Source organism: Phlebotomus papatasi, chromosome 2, assembly GCF_024763615.1.
Source record: "Phlebotomus papatasi isolate M1 chromosome 2, Ppap_2.1, whole genome shotgun sequence".
NCBI classification, from domain to species: Eukaryota; Metazoa; Arthropoda; class Insecta; order Diptera; family Psychodidae; genus Phlebotomus; species Phlebotomus papatasi.
Window position 1 is genome coordinate 96437143 of NC_077223.1, and position 22917 is coordinate 96460059.

The window sequence follows — 22917 nt, forward strand, 5'->3', positions numbered from 1 at the left end:
AAGCCAAATCTGTAAGCGCAACCGAGAGGCAATGTGACAGTTGGTGTCAGTGGAGAGAGTAGGACAGCTGGTTGTGGTTGGTACTGAGTGTTGTTAGAGGGGGTATTATTATCAGACCGAGTCAGCACCAAGCACAAACCTACAGCTGCCCGCACGCCCGACTTTCGAGCGTGCTTGTATATAGTGGCAGCTCGCTGAGGGAAACTTCATCAACACACATCAGTTCAATTCCAGACACAGTCGGAGTTGGTTGTGTTATTCGCGTTGCGCTGTATTAGAACACCTCGTCAAGTCACACCTCGGCATCATTGCATTCGGCAATCGATATCAATTATCAATCACCGTTCACGTCGCGACAATACCTAGGACCTTTTTTCCATTTTCCGCGGAAACCTATGTACAGTGGAAAGTGTCGTCTATGTAGTGAGTGTGAGCAAGAGAGGTTATGTACATAAAGGCGTCGAGCAATTGAAAAAAGCGGGTTTATAGTAAGTACAGTCAAACCTCGAATTACAAATCTAATTTTATATTCTAAAATTCCATACTACATACTAGTTACTTCTAAACATAGCCCTACTCTACCAGGCTAACAAAAACATATTTAGTTGAAGACTTGAGTAGTAGGTTTTAGAAATAAAGTAAGGCCTAATTAGCAAGGTATATCAGGGTTTTACTGTACAGATAGCAGCTTGTTTCTGTGTGGCTGACAGAGTTTCACCACTACCAAGCAATAGGGGCCTATTGTATTCCGTGGTAGCCGTGCATGTGTGTCCTTGCTATATGCAATATGCTGAACATATTCCACTATACACCAAAGGGGATAGAGTGAGAGCACGCAATGTACATAAGATTGATTGGTGCGTTAGTATTAATATACATTATATACCTTAAACTTAATGTATTTATTTTACATTTGTGCATAAAACGAAAAGGACTGACGAAAAGTAAATTTTTGGGATTGTATGACAAAAACGCAAAGAAGGGGATTGTCATAAACGGAAATTTTACTTTTGGTATATGATGGGAATTTCTTCCCTGAGGTTTATAACATTCTCTCCCTCCTGGTGTACAACATTTTTCCTGGCTCACAGAGAGTTTTCTGTTATTATTTTTAACACCCGATCCTATACCCGTTAAATTGGTAGATTTTTATTTTTGTTTTTCAACTTTTTGTTTAATTTATATGAATTCTCAATAATATTGCATCTTGCCCCAGGTTAACCTACAAATTGATGGGTTGATGTAAAGGATAGCTATCTCACAGGGGGGATCTCTAACTCCTAGCCACAGAGGTGTAACGAAAATTGTCCTCACTATCTGATGGATAGCAACAAGGAAATTAATTCTCTTCGGTCTAACCTCAAAACTTTTATCCACAAACATCCATTTATTTATTCCCAACTTTGCTGTGTGCATCGTTTGTGGCAAACGGAGATGGGAGAGAGAAAAAAAGTATACAACCAAGAGGCGATATATAGAAAGACCAATTCATAGGTTGTATACGGTTTCCACACTTCTTTTGCCGCGCACCGGCTTTTGCTCTCTTGTTCCGAACTTTTCCTCACCCTGTATCCGTTTTGTGTCTCCTGTATTTGCGGCGCCTCTATTTACACCAGAGAGCTTGGTATCCCAGAGTGACGGTAAGGGGTGTGAGGAGTCCTTTTTCTCACTCAATTCCGCGTAATACAACTTGCTCTTTACTACCTTACCGCTCTGGCCCTTCGTCCAGAACCCATGTCACATGGAAATCTCTTGGACGAAAAATTAGAGCTGGGTAAACCAGTTCTCAAGGGACCCTTAGTAAACTTCATATTGGGAGATATCCTTGCCAGTATCCTTGACATTGAAGATTTCAGCTAACCTTTACCCCATGGGAAATTGCCAGTTCGGAATAAACTTTTAAAGTTTGCCAATACACCCTCAAATTTTATCTTTCAGATAAACCAACTATTAGCAATGGTTGTCCTGCCGGATGCTGTAGTACCTTCGTCGAAGGTACCACTCAAGGATGTCAATGAGTGCATCACTTGCCATATTTGCAAGGGATACATCATTGATGCCACAACCATCGTCGAATGCTGCCACTCATGTAAGTAATCCCAAGAATTCTCAATTGTTGCTAGGAATTTTCCTTCTATGCTATCCTCAAAATGCAATCACATTCAGTGAATTGGCATGAGGGTTCCTCTATCCCGATATTTTCGTTCTCTCCACTGCACACAGACAAACAACCCAAATATATTGTACAAAGAGAACCATGAATGAAAGCATGAGGGGTTCATTCCGACATGGCTCCGAAAGATCGGTATGTGGTATTAATTTAATTCCATTTTTAATGTTCCAACTTTCTATACGTGTGTCAATGGGTGAGCGAAAAAAGGGGAGGAATCCACAATCCTATTTTGATCAATTTTTTCTTCTCCTCATCAACACTTTCTTCAGAAAGAAACTAATATTTTTCTCTTTATGATTTTTTTCCCGGTGTATCCTAACAGTTTGTCACAGCTGCATCGTTCCTCATCTCAGGACAAAGGAGTACTGTCCAAAGTGTGATTTAATCATCAATAAGACTAAGCCCAATATCAAGTGAGTAACACAGAAAAAAGTACTATTAAATATTCCAATAATTTGATCAATCGAAACCCACCATGCACAATTCTCAAACATCGTTCAATTGATGGGTAGGAAGTTCTAGTACCATCAAATTAAGATTGACAGTACGAAGAGAATTTGTGAAGCCTCCGCGTGTGAAAAGCCATTGTGAAGCAGAGAGATTGGTAAAATATGCAACTCCATTCCAAATGGATAGAGAAAAAATATAGGAATTTGGCATGATAAATGCAAATTTTAATTTCACATGCCATTCATAATTCACTATCGTCACATTCTGCTGAATAGAGAGAGAAAAAAAAACTTTATACTATACGGAATGTTGGTGTTTTGGTTGTTAAAGGGGAATTCATTGAGGTGATTACTGTACAAAACTTCGTCAGGGCGTAACCCATTCTCCCCGCTCCAGTTGAGATCTTATCAATTGATATAATTAGAAAAGTGCCTGAAATACGCGAGGGTTACTCTCAATGTTGCAGATTACTTTCAAGATACTCTAAAGTTGAACAAGTTTGTGAAAAAGATAAATTTTTTTGTTCCTTTAGATTTCGATAAGCGTATGTAAGTTATGGGATGGTAACTGATAAGATATAATAGACGCTAATATTCTTTCTGACCCTTTGAAATTTTTTTTATGCCTATAAGAATAACAACTTGTTCAGCTTTATTTACCATGTGACATAATACGGGCTTCAGACCCGACTTAGCCATCTGGCTTAAGTCTTTTAATTCCTTATCAGGCACGATTTTTTAGAAAATTATTGTTTAAGAATGGATTGTAAGGACAAGTGATTCATTAGATTTTGAAAATTCAATAAACTTGCTTGTTATTTAGATTTTTGAGACCTTCGGGAACTGGGCTAAACCTCCAGTCTAAAGTCGGCATAAGTTTTGAAAGAAACATTAATACTACTTTTTAATTTTTTTTCTTGATTAGGGGAAAGTGGTCTGCCTTTGAACGTAAAATGATGTTCAAAATTTGAGATTTTTTTCAGAGTAAACTACAACATGAGTTTTACTTTGCACTACACCAAAAAATTCTCTTGTTCATTGAGCTTCTATGCTTACCCCATTCAGGACTCGCAAGTCCTCAGTTTTTCCTGGTGAGAAACTTGAAAATGTGATGTCGATATATTCAAAGGCAGCCTGCACGGTCTGCCTTTGAATGTGGTTAGGCAGCCTTTGAATCTTAATCTTTCACTGAGAATATTTGGTCTGTAACATTAAACGGCCCATAATTGATTTTGATTAGCATGAACCCAAATGCACTCAATAAAACAATCACTGTAGTCAAAAGTCATTATACAACAACATATTTTACATTTTTCTGAAGCACTGTTTTTCGCTTGAAAATTTGTAATAAAACGCAATTGAAGTTGACAATTGTCAGTTTGAAACATCCTGGCCGGAGCAAGATAGCATGTTATAAGTATTTGTATGACATTCGTCAGACCAAAGTAGGAGTTCTATTCTGCTCCCGGACAGGAAGCTGTCAGATGTTTCAATGTATGGAAAAAGAGGATTCAAAGGCACACAACATTAAGATTCAAAGGCTGCCGCAGAGCAATATTTGCAAACTTTTATCACCCACAAAATTTGTCTCATCTGAATCAAAATGTATTTGGAGAAATACCATCCAAGAATAACCTTCTATGATTCACAATAGAAGATTTGTTCGAAAAATTATTTTTATTATGAAAAAACACATGAATTGTGGAACATCAAAATTACAGTTTAGAGCTCAGTTTGGTTGTTTTGCCCTAACACATAGAAAATAAGAGCTAGGGTCTGCATTTTTTTATGACTTGTGAGGATTATGAATAGCTATCTAATAGTTAATAGAAAAGAATTTATGCTTTAAAGAAAAATGAAAAAATTACAATATTCAAAGGCTGCCGCATTCAAAGGCAGACCACTTTCCCCTATGCTGCATTTGTTCAAAACTTGTGACTTAGACATTGTACCTCAAAAGTATTTTCGCATTATTTACCGTTTATCGGTCCTCAACCGATTTGAACTGATTCATAAATCACTCAAAAGTTTCACCACCATAGTTTTAAAAGTAATAGAATTGATTTTCGGGCAAAAATTAGCTAGATTGGAATCGGTTCAGTTTTATCAGAATTTCCAGGACCTTTCCAACGAACCCAAACATGTTCAAGTTCGGTTGAGAAATACGCTCCCTAGAACCTTTTCAACCTTTAACCTTGAAAAACCGTTATGGTGCAATGGCGCACATTAGCAGAAAGACGAATCGCGTAAAAGTCATATAGGCTGGTACGAGAACAAGTTTCGGCACTGCCACTGATCCAAAACATACACCGAGATGGGCTGCTGTGATATAGTATCACCACGGTGTGTATATCGAGCTGTGATATGCAGCGGCTACCGGTATCGGTGTAAAAGCAAGAAAGCATAAAGGGCCTAATTGTGTCCTGAATGCATCGGTAATATGAAATGAAGAACTGACCCCTGACAAAAAAAACCTTTGGCCTTGAAAAACCTTTATTAGGAATAATTCAACGGCATTTTCGTATAAGAACGAAATGTCCGCCTAGATAACCTCTGTGGTAACCCGTCCCGGGAATCCTACTTCAATTAAACACTTCCTTTTCGTTTGATAATTATATCTTTTTTATTTATTAATCTGAACATGAGAGTCTTCTACCCGTTCTATCAGATAATTTGCTGCTATTCTACACTTCACTTCCTCTTGTTCTTCACCTTCCAGTTCCCCTTCCTAGACACACACCAACTGATCGACATGTCCCCTCACTCCAGTTCTCACAACCTCTAAAACATATCCAAAAAAGTTTGCACGAGACGTTTCGAGAAATCTATAAAATATGGCTAAAGGGCTAAAGGGAAAAGGTGGGGAAAGTTAGGGGCATGTTAATGGTCAAGGGTCGACTTATGAGGGGTGGTCCCTCGAAGGTTCTAAGTCTCTATCTCTAATCATTGAGGCCCTAGGTGTGGTAAATTCCAGACGGACATACGGACAAAAAGCGTAACATCCATATCTCAGAAATCGTCTGAACCGCTATATTCAGAAAAGTGGTCCCTGGGCGGTGGAGCTCACTGATCAAGATTGGCTGGGCTTGTGACATATATTTTAGAAAAATATTTGAAAATGCGATTCAGATAAATCACTGGGAGCTCCGTAGAACTTCATGCAATGGCTATTTGATGCTCACTGATCTTTAATATTATCCTGTTCAAAACTTACCACGAAAATTTGTCATATGACATTGTCGTATTATTATAGAATTCCTTTACAAATCGATTTTTACTGATCGAAGTCTACCGAGAAACAGTATTATAAATCAATTTTGCTTTTGTGTTATATAGGGTAAAGTTATACAAGTTGGACAGGGTGTTTTTCTTGATAAATTTAGTACTTCATTTTTATTTGCATATTTTTATTGCTTTAGTTTTATAATTTGGTTCCCTGTGCTTAAAAACAAATTTTGTACTGTATTTATAAAGAAAAAAGCCATGTCCAACTTATGCCGGCGAATTGTCCAACTTGTAACACTATGTCCAACTTATTTCACTTTACCCTATTATACATTTCGACTTCTCACCCCCTAGAGGGGTAATATTTTGGGAGAATTTTCAAAATTTTAAGTTTTGTGTTTTTAACGTCACACTGTTTATTCGTATGTCTGTTCGATCGCTCCAGCGGTCATCAGACCTACTTGCCAAACGGTTAGAGATAACGACGACATGACACCTTCAGGAGCCCTTATAAAGTTAATGTAAGGATCATTATCATGTCATGAACTTATTATGGATATGTTTTTAAGGGTTACCTAGGTGGACATCCCATTTATACACTAAAATACCTTTAAATCATTCCTATAATACCGGTTTTTCAAGGTCACAAATTGACAAGGCTTTACAGAGTGTACTTCTTAACCAAATGGGTCACATCTAGGTTTGTTAGAAAGGTATTGGAATTTCTAGTACGTCTGAACCAGTTCCAATCGATTATGGACCGATTATAAATTCTTGTCTGATATTTAATTGTATTACTCCCTAGATATTTTACCCGATTTATTGTCAACTGAAATTTAATTTACTAAATGGCCAAAATAACCAGGGACATCAAACACTGTACATTATATACTAACAGACAGCAATAAACAATTGATAAATAAATAGAGAAAATTTCATGTTCATTAATAACAAAATCGAAAAAAAATGAGCGAGTTGGTATCAAACGTATTAAATATTTCCTTTATTTCAAATTAAAATTTAATATTGCACTAGTTAACAATTTAATTTGATATATTGAGCAATTAAATATTCCCTCGGGACTTTTATATGGTTGCCTATAAATGACAATGACAAAATGTACTTAGAATATAGAAAATCCCCATAAATCATGGACTCATCCTCTAAATTTGACTATCTTGTCTAAATTTTTTTACCACTCCAGGTAAATTGTTTGCGCCCTAAAAAAAAGGTACCATTATAACTTTGACTGTAAAAAGTACTTGAGACTTTCTTATGAATTTCCTTCGCGTGGTGTGAACATAGAAACATATATCCACCTTGCACTTGGTAAATTAATAATAAAAAGTCTTTAACGATGTCTAAGAGTGTTCATTTTTGTTTTCAATGTGTACTCACGGAAAGGGAGTGACTTGAGGGGGTCGAGGGAGAACGCTACTTTAAGTGCTTAATGGGTGGTAAAGTTGCTTTGGGAATGAAACACTTGTAGAAGTGATTTAATTATATCCACAAGTGCCACTGACTCTTGCACCGGGATTTTCATCTCAACGTCCTTCCATCTATCAGCCACTTTAATTACTTTTACGGGGGTAATAGGGTATTTTTCACATTGGGGCAATTAATTGGTCAATATCGAGCTGAAAATTGGGGGCTGTTATTGGATGAATCGGTTGACTGAGTAACGCGGGTGTTTTATGTGAAAAGGCACCAATTTTGAAGGGTAGAATCAATTGTTTAAATATTTACTTCTTTAGAATAACCATAAGCTCTCTATTTACGTACCCTTGATTGCCCATGTTATTATAAGATTATAACGAAGTCGGGAAGAAGGCGACACTGAGTATTCATACCAGACACAATTTTCAAACTGTGAATAAACACATTTTTGTGCATACAGCAGCACACAGAATTCTAGGTTCACTTGTTAGTATGTATTTTATTTCGAAAGAGATTGAATTCGAATCTTAGAAAATTATGTTCAAAATTTTTAACGTGATTGAAAATTTATTTCTAAATTTCAAAATTACGTAAAAATTTATTTCAAACGCCCTGGTAATTTGTTTTCAAAAAAAAATATTAAAAAATACAAAATTTATAGGATTTAAGTTCTTTGTTGTTTTAACGATTTTACATCTATTTTAGCACGGTAAAAGAAAACTGTTCTTAGCGGCAAATACGGATAAAATTGGCTCGATGAGATTCATTAGGGTAAAATGATATAAGTTGGACATAGTGTTACAAGTTGGACAATTCGCAGGTACAAATTGGACATGGCTTTTTTCTTTATAAATACAGTACAAAATTTGTTTTTAAGCACAAGGAACCAAATTATAAACCTAAATCATTAAAAATATACAAATAAAAATGAAGTACTAAATTTATCAAGAAAAAAAGCCCTGTCAAAATTGTACCATTGTCCAACTTGTGCCACATTACCCTACGCCCAAAAAATCAGCTCACAATTGAATTTTCACGCTTTTCGAGTTGCAAGCACCCCGTGTTGCATACATTCCTAAATCGGCCTGTGAAGAATCTCAGCTACCATAAGTTTATCTGGACTTGTAACTGGTCATTTTCTATTCTAAATCGTTTCAGTACAGAAGACCAATAAAGAAAAGTTTATTGAAATCGATTAATTAACACTAGAGATAGAGATACAGTCTGGTCAATTTCGTTATAGTAATAGTCGGGGTACAGTAGGATGGAGTGGATACGGATGCGACCCATCGTTAGAAAAGTCTCGATCTCATTTACAAAATACTAAAATTTCATCGAAATCGTTTTATAAACACTGAAAATACAGTCTGGTCAATTTATTTTTGATTCTAACTCAGGTCATATAACATCGGGACGGAACGGGAGTGCGGCCCATAGTTGGAAAGATCTCGATCTAATCTAGTCTCATACCATCGTGTACTCTTCGAAATATTCAACATCGAATTTTCGAAAATCGATTTTTCGAGTAATCATACCTTCGATTAAATCGTATGAAGTTGGACTGTTCGAAAAAGTTGTAGTAATTAACGAGAGCTTTCCAAAACACCAAAGATTATCAAATCTAACAATTAAAACCGCAGCTATGGCCATTTTAAAAGTGAATTATTAACCTCTTATAACTTGGGTCAGGGGGTTCAGGCGGGAGTTAAGTTTTCTTTAATCGAAAGCTCTTAGGCGCCGCTATAACATACATAAATTTGAGAGCTATTCATGCCACAGGGGCTAAGTTATTAGTAAAACAAAATTTGTAGATGTTCTAAAATGACAGAAAGAATGGTGAAAACGCGTACATGTAAAATTTAGGCCCGAGCTGACGAAGTCGGATTTTACCTAGGACTACAAAAGCGGATCGATAGATTCGATAGATCGACTATACTTTAGCTGAGATTCTTTACAATCTCATCTTCTGTATAATTGCATGTATACAATTTGACTCACACAGATCTCGAATATCATACCCACCAAAAATTTATTTTCGTTGCCATCAGGTCGGCCGGTTGTACGTAGTATTAACGCTCCTAGCGAGAGAACGGAAAGTGATATCGACAAGCTTTGTTTGTTGATGACATCCTGTTTCGATTTCCATGGAAACTTATTGTATTGTAAACAAGTTTGATAGAGACTAGGGTTCCTCAAGATACCATTTCAGTCAATTCAAAAACCATCAACATGATCTTCATTACGTCTCATACCACGCCACCTCCTATACGCCTTCAGGATTATACTTTACTAGTTGATCGTGAAAACCGTCTTAAATAGTTTTTTTTTTGTATTTTGTATATTATGCCAATGACCTTGAAGAATTACTTTAAGGCCAAAATTTAAAAGTTTGCTACTTATTGAATAAGTAAAATGATTCAATCAATTTGTTTGATTTTAAAATGTTTAAAGGAAATAAATGTCAAGCCAATTTATTTATAACTTAAGAAGAATTGTGTTGTATTTTATCAATCACAAAAAATGCAATAAGTTGAACAGCCAATAATTTTAAAATATCCAAAGGTTTTTAAGACTTATTTTATCCCAAAAGGATAGTATTAAGCTCTTGCTATGCTAATGTTAGGTAACTATATGGAATCCTAATCAATAAAATAGATGAAAATTTAGCAGTAAGTCCAGTCACTTTAGAACTTTGGTCCAGGAACGAAAGTTGTTACCTACACTGAGAAAAAACGGGAGTGCGATTAACCTTTTTACCTCATAACTTCAACAATTTTTATGTGTAAAAATATATTAACATTTTTAATGTTAAATTTACACTTTTTTAAGAGTAAAATTAACATGAAAAAGGGTAACTTTAACCCCTAACACACATGAAAGCATAATGTTTACACCGATTTCGGATCAATACTGCAGGGTAAAATAAACATTTTCGGAATGTTATTTTAACTTTTTCGGATTTTTCTCAGTAGTAACATCACTGAGAAAAATAACGGGGATGCGATTAACTTTTTTTCCTCATAACTTTAACACTTTTTAGGTGTAAAAATATATCAACATTTTTTAATGTTAATTTTACGCCTTTTTAAGGGTGAAATTAACATGAAAAAGGGTAATTTTAACTCTTAAAACACCTAGAAAGCATAATATTTACACCGATTTCGGATCAATACTGGAGCGTAAAATTAACATATCCGGAATGTTATTTTAACTTTTTTGGATTTCTCTCAATGATTATATCTTATTTAAAGTAGTCTTAAATTATTTGGGTTAAAATAATCATTCTTTGTATGCAAATGAGTTTCAAAGTGAAGTAAATGGGTGATAAATTGCGCACCTGACATATTTCCGATAAAGTTCAATGCGTGCCATTTTGCAGACTTTATTTAATTTTTTATGATAAATATTAAATTTTCTTCTATTTTTTTATGAAAATAATAATAAAATATTAAGAGATTGACTGCTTTCTCATGCGTGCATTAAAATCTTGAATGAAGTCGGGAAACAATATTTTACCCATGGATTCTGCAGGATCTCATCTGCAAACACATTAAACCGATACGTGCTCATACTTATTTCCCTGACTGTAGCATAATCTGTAGAAAATCTCATCATCTCGCTCTTGTGTTTGGCTGCACTAGACGAGGAAATTTTATGCGTTTTATGTGATAACGGGCTGGGTGCTGCTTTGAGAAAAAAAATAACCAGCAAAGCTGGAGCGCCAATTAGAGACTCATATAAATTACGGTGCTCGTCTTATGTAATATTAAATGGACAGATCGTGTCTCTAACTTGGTCAAAGATGGTAGTGTTCTCTTGCAAAAATAATGCGTTTTTCACTCAACGTCCAATTCTGTGGTTTTTGTGGCAGAAAAAGGCAAAGTTACATACAAACACTTTTGGCTCTCTAAACTTTCACAAATGCTCCGTCAATTTATTTGCATGGTGGAACGCACTATGATGTTCGGGAGAAAGAAAAAAAATATATTAAGAAAAGAAATATAGAGATGGCAAAGGGTATTTTTTTGAGAAAAGAAATATTGAGTACAATTGACACAATAAATATCTTTTTTCTCCTCCTTGTTTCTCCCCGGATTCGCAAATTTCAGGCCAGATGCGACTTTTCAAGCAATTGTGTACAAACTGGTACCAGGACTGTATGAGAAGGAGCTACTGAGGAGACGTGCCTTCTACAGTAGTCGCCCTGAGGAGGCAAAATTGGCGACACCAGAACAGAGGGGTGAAGACATAGAACACCTCATCTTCAGACCAACTGAGAAAATCTCCCTTTCTCTGGAGTATGCATTTATTGAGTGAGTATTACCTTTTCTTCCCTGGAACAGCCACAGTTACTAAGGGTTCCCTTGGGTGAAAAATATCACACACAATTCAATTGTCTACCCCATAGTGAACACAAGAATCGCTCTCCTGAGCTCGCGAAGCCAAAATATCTTCAGTGTCCTGCAATATTTCCCGTCTCACTCCTCAGCAAATTCGTTGTGATGAAATTTGGAATCGATTCAGCACAATTCAATGTGAGTTTTTTTTTAACCAATTTGTTTTTTTGTGACCACATTCAAGAGGATTCAATTTATATTGATTGGATGATTTATATTTTGGGATACATGTTTTTCTAGGTGGATATCATGTACAAGGTCAAGACGATTGTTCTACCAGAATACTACACATTGATGGATGTTGCTTATATCTACACATGGAAGAGGGTGAGTTCTCTTTTCTGTTTCCTTAGCCAAAAAAAAAATTTATAAACTCAAGGGAATTTGAAAGAAAAAAAATCATCCACCTCAAAGAGTTTCATCATATTTCAATTTAAAGTCCTCGCATACACCATTGTAGTCTAGCCCCAATGCTGTGTATATTTAATTAAGAGCTTCCAGGACAGAAATAATCTAATGCTTTTTTGCGCACAGAGTTCACCCAAAAGGGTTTTGAATCTCACATTTTTTTGTGCATAGTAAAGGGGTATGAAACCGCTTCAGTGAAATGTGTAATAAATATTCATCAAAGAGAATTGAAAAATATCGATTTAATTACAAATTGAATAGCGCAAAGGACAATGTCACATCACTAGTCAAAGCGATTGAAAAAAGTCTGCAACACTCGATAGTATCCTGATTTTAAAATTAATTAGAGAAACGGAAATACTTTACACTTAACGAAAGAATTTAAATGCGCAAAAAGTGTAAATCTGAACATTTTCATGTGTTAATTTTACACATGTCTGATGAAAAGTGTTTAAACTTTAATTTAAAATAATAACGGTGTGTGTAAATAACAAGTAGAAAAAATACAATTTTAGGTTTAGAACAATAAAGCTCAAACATCAAGAAAACAGAGACAATAGTAAGCGGAGACATATACCCATTAAGTATCAGATCACCACAATAAACCTAATTTGGAGGGCTCATCATGACACAAATCTACTTAGCAGTTAAAATATTGCTTTCCCGGTCTACTTTTTAAAAATCTTTTAATTTTCTCGAAGATAAATAGTTTAATTTGAGGTTAATACAGATAATTAGGCATTTTATGTGTGTCTCGGCTCATCGTGAAGATTTTATTACACAGAAATAACTTACCATTTATCCCCATTCACGCTAATTGAAAATAATTGAATACTTTTATCGGGTCCCGGTCAAAATCCCGAAAACCAAAATCCCGAACGCCAAAATCTCGAAAGCCAAAATCCCGAATAGGCCAAAATTCCGCAATCCAAAATCCCGAATACTTAAAAGTGTCACAGCTACTCCCACGATTGTACCCGCGCTTGCTGGAGACAAAGGGAAAGCTTCTGTGTCTTAGGAAATTATTCTAAACATTTTCCTCCATATAATTTCATCTCTTTCAGGATTTTGAAAATTCGGGATTTTGGTTTTCAGGATTTTGGCTTTCGGGATTTTGGCCTTTTCCGGATTTCGGCGTTCGGGATTTTGGTTTTCGGGATTTTGGCTGCCACCGCTTTTATCAACTATGTCAGTCTAAAGTAGAAAGAAAGCTAAATATTTTCGATTTTATTCAGGAATAGCGAATGAGGTTTGAACGGAACAATATTTATTTCATTTATTTATATTATTTTGGGCTCTTTTGTAATTAGGTTATTTTTCCCTTAAGTTACAAGCAAGTTATTTACAGTGTGTGATGTTCTGCTAGATATTCCAGGGCAGAAGAGTACAAATGTAGAGAGTTCCGTTGAGAAGGTTGCTCTCATGAAGTGTGTTGCAAAGGAGGGGGCAGTTATCTGCCAAAGTTACAGTGATATGATTCACTGGCATAGGAGTCTAGTGGCAGTGCTTGATTTATTTGATCAGCTGCGGTTCGACTGAGCGCGGTTCATCGCTTGAACCAGAGATCTCTGCGCCATAGATCCACTACTCTAATCCACTTAGCCACGAGATCCCCAAATGATAAATATTTTAAGTCCTATATAAGTGTTTAGCCCTAATATAAACAATATCCATATGTAATTTTCCAGATTTTCAAGCATTTACGATATTATTGATATAGACATTTGTAGATCATAATTATTGTGAGATTATCAAGTGTTAATTTGATACATACTTTAACACATATCTTATCCAAGAGGATTTCGTGATTATATTATATGTATAATATATGTATTACAATTCTTTTAAAGACACAGAAAAAAAAAGATCATAAAAGAATGAGTTATCGTCCACTTCCGACTTGATGTTCATGACACACCTACAGAATAAAATGGTGTAAAAGCTCTTTCGTAGGTCCTACACTGTGAGAAAAAAAGAGGGTGCGATTAATTTTTTTTCCTCATAACTTTAACACTTTTTAGGTGTAAAAATGTATCAACATTTTTTTAATGTTAATTTTACACCTTTTAAGGGTAAAATTAACATGAATAAAGGGTAACTTTAACCCCCAATACATCTAAAAAGGGTAATATTTACACCGATTTCGGATCAATACTGCAGGGTAAAATTAACATTTCCGGAATGTTATTTTAACATTTTCGGATTTCTCTCAGTGTATATAACGTCTAAATTATATAAGGAAAATAAAAATTAGAAAATATATCAGGGGGCCAATTCTGACCGTATCTAGTCAGACTACATATATGTAGTCTGACTACATAGCTGTACATGTACACTACTGGTGAATGTGTGTGAGTGTAGTCGAGACACTTTTTTCAGTACTGCCGTATCCCTATCTAGTCTCTGGGATTCGTTAAGTTGGTTAACGAATTGAAAACTCGACAACCCCTGACTAGATAGGAGACTACATAGCCAAAAGCTATCTAGGCACCTCTTGGACATGCCTAGATGGCAAAAATTTCTCTGAAATTGACCAAAAATGTCTTTAATATAGTAGAAGACATTCAGTAAATGTAAAAAATGCTAAATAATTAAAGTTATATGAAGTGCATGCACAAATTCTACATATTTAAAATTGCATTTTTTGTATGCAAAAGTCCACTCAAAATTAGAATATTTCTTTACATCCTAACGTTTGAAAGCTTAGAATCGCTGTTATTTGAATTTAAAATTTCTTTTCCAAGGTTAATTTTTTATGGATGTATGGTTGCCAATTTAAAAATGTGCCACCCTTAAATTTTATTGTCGAATTCAAAGAGGGAGCAAGAATATTCTCATTTCTTTGAAAGAGAAGATTAAATTAAATTAAAAAAAAAGAGATATAAAATGTTTTGATGTATTAACTTGTTCATTTTTCTCTTTAGAAGATATAAACATTTAAAGACTTGAGGTCTCGTGTTCACTAATCAAGATAATTAGTGAAAATAAAGAATTATAAAGATGTATAAATATAAGAAAATAGTTTTTAATCCACGAGGTTTGTTAAAAAAAAAAGACTTAAAAATTCTGCAAACTACGTACATTTTGTCTGAAGTACTCTTACATTCTTAACACAAAAATTAGTAGAACTCTTTAATATCTCTTTAGAATATTATAACAATATTCTTGTTGTCTTTCAGAAGCATTATATCATATTAAACAATAAACAATAAATAATGATAGAGTATTTACCAAAAAAAGCTTTTCTTGAGTCCCGAAAAAACTCAGACTTTTGCTAATACATTTTATATGAAAGAATGTACGACATTTTTTGGGACAGAGGGAGTATTAATTTTCTCATGCAAATATAATTTATAAATAAAGTATAGATAAAATTCAATCACTAATACTCAAATTTGCAATTAATTGAAAATTGTGATTTTCCGATAAATAATACAAATGAAATTAGAAAAATTATTTCTAACTTGAGAGTTTTTTAATCCCAATAATATGGTTTCAGTAAAAGCTATAAAAAGAATGCATAAATAACTATATTAAGCCTTAATATTGCTTTCAAATTGAAAAGTTTCTAAAGAAAAAATCTTTTAGAAATAACAATTTGTCTTTTAAAGTTGTTAAAAAAAGAAAGATATAAGAAATTATAATAGAATTTTAATAATTTTTCTCCTTGTCTTTCTCAATACCCGCAAGCTTCTAAACTTTAATACCTAAATTTCCCTATGTACAGTGCAAGCATATTAAATTAACAGTAATTAAATAGTCCTATCCCATAAAAATTAATTCACATCTCATTACGAATTATCGTAGACCTCATTTTTGTTAAATCTAAAAGAGTTTTATTTAAAAAAAAACCGTCAATTTATTAGCAAAATGTCATAAAACTTTTTTTTGAAAATAATGCAGAATTTTATCGTTTTCTATTACCCGTTAACTACCCCAAAGCCTTCATTTAACTGTTTTACCACGTTCTTGTACGAGCATCAAACTCTATTTGCTGTAAATAAATTTAAATTTAATTGAAACTGTTTTTGACTTATCAATTAGCGTTTTATATTTGCTCTTGATATTTTTAGGATTTTTAGCCAGAAATTAAATTATTTATCATCAAATGCCACAAACCTTTTGCAAGAAATAAAGGAATTATTTATTACTTTACTTCTTTTTTAAATGAAGAAAATCGGTAATTTAATGCACCCACAATATTAATGCACCCATTCCCAAAAAAAAGATGCAATTTGAATTCAAATAATTACCGCGAAAATAAATAGCGATTTTCAGTCTCAATCAGTGTGTCTCCACTGAATTTCGTCAATTGCGGCAGTTGTCTCAGTCACCGCCGAGTTTTCGTTGTTGACTAAATGAAAAACAACAGCTCCGCAAAAGACAGTTTTGTGCTGTTTAATCGCGGAAAAACCTATTAATTCGATTAGAATCTGTAAAATACATTTCAATAAGGTATCATCTTTTTTCCAAAGTGTTTTAGTGCCTGTATTCGTAGGTAGTAAAATGTGAAGTGGCAAAAGCTCGGCATCCTGTGGCTCACACACACAGAGACATTTCAACGAAGCTATGTAGTCTCTTACTACATAGCAAATAAACGTTCAGAATTGGCCCCCAGGAAAAAAAATTGTATCCAAGAAAATAATTCTAATACTATAAACTTTCCCTATAATAAAAAACCTACGCGATAACTACTTTAAATTCAGAGAAGTTAACAGTCCTTGTAAACTGATATTTTTCCGAGTACTCTGTGAAATTGTGTACCACAATTCTGTGAGGCAATACCCTCCCCTGGAGTTTCCAACGTTTCTATAGAAACGTGAAAAGTTGGACTGTGAAAGACATACACTTTAAGCTTTTACCCAGTATAAATCAAACTTTTATTTTCCAATATGTCTAAAACTAATATTAGGTTATACCTTTGAAAATTTTTATTCGAATCACGAATATAGCTCTAATATCGATTTTTCAAACCAAGAGCATATTTAGTAATTTATCAGGAATTATTTTGCCCTACATTTCACGTGTTCTATTATTGCGCAATTTCAAATGCAAATTCAACTGAATTTATCTTATAAATTTTTTAAAAAGCATAAAACTTTAATGTGGCTTTAGGAGAAAATAGTAGGTGAGATTGTTAAGAATCTCACCTAATAGGAGGTTATCCTTTTAATTCAAATTAAATAGTCCAATGCTCTTTGAAACTGCGGATGGTAGGAGTGTTGTCAATTAGACAATGTGTTCCTGCATAATGAAATTTTATGTGGCCAGAAGTATACCTCGTGGTTTTTAATGCGTACATAATTTTGATTAATCGTTCGCAGGAAGCACCCATGAGATTCTTCTTCCGTGTGCGCACGAAAGAGACCACGAGTGAGGAGTTGCCAGAGGTGCCCCTTCGCCGGTCACCGAGCATAAACAGTCGTCAAGCACCGGTGGCGACAGGTGAAACGACCCCGGAGGTCAAGGAGGAGCACAAGGAGGAAAACGCCAAGGCATCCACTGAGGCAGTGGCAGAACACAAGCCCCCACCAAAGCAGGGGAATCACACAAAGAAGGATATCAGTGACAAGTGCATAAAAATTGAGAAAAACGTGTCAAGTGTAGTGGAAAAGGAAAAAGTTGTGAAATTGACAAAAAGTAGTGGCAAGAAGAATTATGAAGACTGTGTAAAGAGTGAAAAGAAGGAGAAAGAGGGAAATGTGGTGAAAGTTAAAAAGGAGAAAGTGTCACAGGTTGAGGGTGGAAAAAAGTGCGAAAATATCAAACTCAAAATTGGACTGTCGAAAGATAATTCCAAAATGATGGTTATAAAGGATATAACTCCAAATCCGGCAAAGACATCAACTCCAACCAAAACTCCAGCACCAGCAAAAACATCAACACCAACCAAAACTCCAACACCACCTCCACCGCCTCCTGCTCCAACCCCTATCGCCAAAAGTGCAAGGGACAAAATACCCCAGGTCAGTGTTAAAATTGAAAAATCCCCAGAGGCAGAAAGTGCTTTGGCCAGGAAGCCCAAAGTACCCACAGTGGAAATACCCATTCAGAAAACTGTTAAGCAAGAGCCAAAGAGTCCTACAGAAATGAGAGAGTATCAAGTGCCAAGTCCCCAAAGCACTCCCATAAAGATTGAGGCTAAGGAGAAGACAACTGAAAATCAGTCAGATTTAACAACTAAAAGTTCCAAAAGTCCCTCCCCTTCAATTGAATCAGAACTGACCATAGATCTCGAAGAGATAAAAAAGTCTCAATTCCTTAACTCATTCGAACTTACAGCAAAGACTAAAACGGACGTCCCAAAAAGTCCTAAAAGTACAGTAACCCCTAAATCTGAAAGTACCGCTTCAAAAAGAAAGAACAAAGATCCTGTAAAGAGTGTAGTGAAGAATAGACTGCCAGAACTGCCTAATTTAGTATCTCAAACTCCTGCCAAGGAAACCGAAAATTCGAAAATTACTTTTGATCTATCACCTTTCCCAATAAATTCTGAGAAGAATGATAAGAAGCCACCCGTGACCAATGGATTTGTCGTACCCAAAACCGATCCCCCACCCAAGAAGCCGAAGAAAGACGAAACCACAGTACCACGTAGAAAGTATACGAATTTCGTAAAAATTGCACCGAAGCAGAGTGCTAGTACTGCAGCATCTCTGATGAATAGTGCTGCCTTCATTGGGGGATCGGGTACATCGAAGTTATCTATGAGATCTTCATCAACTCCTTCTCGAATTGCTCCACCGCGTCGTCAGTCCGTTGCCACGGACAATCCATCTCGTATTCCTCAGGATACCTTCTCGATGTTGCAGAAAAACAGCACAGAAATCAAGAAGATCGACGCTGGGAAAGACGCCAAGGTCTATGGTCCCCAAATGGGTCCACCACCTCCACCCGGGCTGCCAATGCCACGAACTCCAAATCATGTTCCAGAGTACTGGAACTATTCCATGCGAAATGGCTCAGCAACGTCAAAGGGATACGTGACATCACCCTACCTTGGTTTGTCCTCACCCATCTACACCCCCAACTACTCACCTAACTCACCCCAATACGCACCCACCTACAACATTCCCATCTCGCAGTCACAGTTCAAGTATACAGGACTCCCGACGAACGGCACCTCCAGTCTCCCACGAACCCTGGGAAAGACGTCAGAGAAGGAAACAACAGAAAGTTCGACGAAGAAAAACCCCACTGAGGATGGGGAGTCAGTCAAACGCGCAAAATCCAAATCACCCACCACTGATGACGGGGAACCGCCTGAGAAGCAGAGGAAGGTGCAGTCGTTGCTGAACTCTTGCAACATCACCTTCCCCTCATCGCTCTCAATAACGCTCACGAACGAGCAGAATGACACGGAGGCAAATAAATCATGCAAGAGCACCAAGCTCAAAAGACCTGTCAACAACTACATCGAAATCCTCAAGTTGCCCAGCGACGGTGCCACCACAGTGACCCCCATTCCAGCCACCACTGTTGCCAATACATCCACCGAGGACACGCGAAATGGCAAAATATCACCCAAAGACACAGGTAAATCCAAGGACCTACTCACGAAGGTGAGTGAGTTAACGACAAAGGCAGCAGAATCTAGTAAGAAAATCGATAGAGAGGGTGAGAGTGACAAAAATTCCAAGAAGCAACTGCCTAAACTCAATCCCATCGATAAGGCATCCTCTGCCTTGACCAATACTGAAGGTGGAGCTGAGTCCTTCCAACAGACTTACCTCATGTCTCTCCTCAATCAATCTGGCTACAAAGACAAAATGCAGAACAAACTCTATGATCTCAAGACTAACAAAATAATACCACTTGATGGTACTGTGACGTCATCGACTTCCCCCGAAAACCGACCTAGTCCTCCTCCAGCTAAAAAATCGAAGAGTGAACCAAGTTCATTGGTAAAAAATTCCCACAAAGACAATCCGAAGCCTACAAAGTCAGCTTCAGCTCTGGATCTCTCATCTGTAACATCGAGTGTTGAGAGTGAACCTAGAGAGAAGAAACCTAAAGAGTCCAAGAGGTCTCCTTTACTTGCCCCTAAAGGAGATCTTCTTGAACCCAATCTAAAAAATCTCCTCCCCACACTCCCACTAATTCCACCTGCTTCACCTGAACTCCTAATGGCTGGACTTGCCCCAGGTTTCCCCAATCCACTCAACTACCCAGCATTTTGGATGGAGCAGTACAATCGTATGAAAAAAGCTGGATCTGAAGCACTAGAACTCTATTTCCAGAATATCCAGAAGAATATGGCTAAAGCAAAGGGCATTTCTGAACCCCATACCCCACCTGCATCTACCCCCACCACAATTTCCTCAACAGTCAAAGAGGCAGATAAATGAGAGTGGACCCTAGAGTCAACCCAGACCTTTCTAGTTCCAAGTCATTAGACACAAACTGTATTTATTCTTTTGCGAATTTTCCCGCAAAAGAAATTGTAAATAATTTTTTTTCCTTTGAATCTGAAGTCTGTTGGATGAATTTCTCTACGTGATAGGGTAAAAAGAAAAATGGGAAGATAGATGGCAAGTTGCTGAACAAATTAAAAGATAAAAAAAATGCCATCCGGAGGAATTGAATCAAGGGGAAAGCAACTTCAAAAAAATATGTGTGAATTGAAAATATATAAATGTTTTCTGTTAAACTGCGCTGTAAATTTATATGGAACTTTTTACAAGTAAATATATTTTCTACTGAAATAAAAATATATTCTAATCGGACTTTTGTGTTTTTCTTTTTCAAATTTTGACTTGGAAGTGACAGGAATATGGATTAATGAATTGAGCAAATGTGATAGGGAAACGAATTTTCAGTGATAAAAAAGTGATTAATATTGGCAGGTAAGTGCTCAATTTTTAAAAAAATTATTCAGAATATTGGTAAGTAAAATGTTAGTGCTTTATTAAATTTTAAGTACAAGCATATTCGTAGTTCATTGCCCCTTGAGTCCCACCCAACTGTGCGAAATACTCAAAAATAACGTCAATGGAAAAATTTTGCTTGTTGATCACCCTAAAATATCGATATATGTTTCATTTATGGATTGAAAGTTTTTCAATTGAATACAAATTGAATACTTTATCCATTATTTTCAATAAAAAAAACGGTGATAAGTCTAGATAACTTTATAATAGCTGAGATTTATTAAGGCGACCTCGGGATGTTTGCAATTCCGAATGTGTGCAAACTTTACTAAGTATTGAATTTTGAGGGTAAAAAATTGCATCAAGCAAACTGTTCTCGCACGGTACAAACGGATAAAATTGACTCGACGCGATTCTTTATCCCCAAAGTTTAACACACAATCGAATTTACACGTATTCCGAGTTGCAAGCATTCAGATGTTGTTTGTAAAGAATATCAGCTATCATAAGCTTATCTGGACTTATGTCTGGTCATATTCTGGTTAAGTACCAACAACTAAGTTATAGAAATCGGTTATCAAACACTATAAATAGTTTCCGGTTAAATTCGTTATTGTAAGGGTCAGAGAACATTGAAGTGAAAGAATTCGATCTTAGATAATACTAGAATTTCATCGAAATCGAACAAAGGATTTCGCAAAATTCAACATCGACATACCGAAAATCGATTTTTCAATGCCAGCGCCCCTAATGGCAGTCGTACGAAGTTAGTATGTTCTAAACTTTAATCTACTTTAATCTTGAATCTAAAGGGTTATAGCATTTAATAAGGCCTTTAAAAATCATCCAAGATAATAAAATTCAGACTATTTGTAGCAGGATTATAGGTATTTTAAATTTCAATTTTTAATGCCCTAAAGCTCATGTCAGGGAGGTTGGGGTATATCAAGATTATTTAGCCATAACCTCTTAGGTCACGCTGTAAAACACAATTAAATTTGGGAAATTGAGAAAACAAAATTTGAGGATGTTCCAAAATAGGGAAACAGAGGGTTGGGAGATGGATATGATATCGTAAGAATTTTGGCGAACTATTTCGTTCAATATTAATTGTATTTATGTACAGAGAAACGTCAATTAGAGCAATTGACACTCAAATCATGCAGTCTTCTCCGGAGTAGAGATAAAACGTGTCGAAAGGCGGTCGAAAGGCTTGAGATTCAGGACGAGAGGACGACAGAGGGAGTACTAGATCTTTTCGAGAAGCAACTTAATCTTTCCTTCAATCTTTCTGGCAAAAAAATGGGATTACGTTGAAGCTTAGTCGATAAAATCAAGAAGAGGAATAGTTTGAGAACCTACAAAGCTCGGGCTATCCCAACTGGACCGAGAAACAGCGTCAAAGTGCTAAAAAAAATGGTCGCGAAAACTCAACAATTAAATTTTCAAAGATTTTCAAGACTTTGGGAAAAATCTTCAACTCGCCCTGCACCCCCAAAGTTCGTCCGATTGAGAAATATTGGGGAATTTTGAAAATCGATCTCAGGAATAATGCTCAGCCAGGTGAACACTTCCCGGGCGTAAGTTCGTTCAAATAAAAAAAACTAAAAATCTAGAAAAATCCTAATAAAGCTGTCTTTCTAAAAATATTTTTGTTTTTTAAATATTTATATACTGTGATTGATGTTTGAGAGGCATTTTTCAAACGAAAAATCTTTTCGTACATATACGCTTTAGGAAAAATTCGTGTCTCCAACCAGGATCGAACTAGAAACCTATCGTTAACTATACGAGTGCTCCACTAACTGAGCTGTTAGATGCCACAAACTGATATCACTAATAGCTGGATCTGATATCACATTAACGTTCAGCTAATATTTTACCAATTGCTGAAAATAGCTTGTCAATATCTCTTTTCGTTCTTTCTCCAGAAGCGTTTGTATTATACCTACGTAATG

The 22917-nt window shown here is 35.8% G+C and overlaps 1 protein-coding gene across 1 annotated transcript; it reads left to right on the plus strand.

Annotated features, from left to right (window-relative positions):
- The first annotated feature begins 195 nt into the window (after positions 1 to 195).
- LOC129802570 (polycomb group protein Psc) lies at positions 196 to 20815 on the plus strand. Its single transcript, XM_055848499.1, has 7 exons — positions 196 to 488; positions 1939 to 2089; positions 2496 to 2586; positions 11394 to 11597; positions 11693 to 11819; positions 11922 to 12008; positions 17414 to 20815. The coding sequence occupies exons 2-7, from the start codon at positions 1957 to 1959 to the stop codon at positions 20435 to 20437; spliced, it is 3666 nt and encodes a 1221-aa protein (XP_055704474.1). The 5' UTR covers positions 196 to 488; positions 1939 to 1956; the 3' UTR covers positions 20438 to 20815.
- The last annotated feature ends 2102 nt before the right edge of the window (positions 20816 to 22917 follow it).

Coding starts and splice junctions, on each gene's coding strand:
- LOC129802570 (XM_055848499.1), top strand. CDS start 1,957: ATGGTTGTCCTGCCGGATGCTGTAGTACCTTCGTCGAAGGTACCACTC. Junction 2,587..11,393: donor AAGACTAAGCCCAATATCAA/GTGAGTAACACA, acceptor CGCAAATTTCAG/GCCAGATGCGACTTTTCAAG. Junction 11,598..11,692: donor CTGGAGTATGCATTTATTGA/GTGAGTATTACC, acceptor TCTACCCCATAG/TGAACACAAGAATCGCTCTC.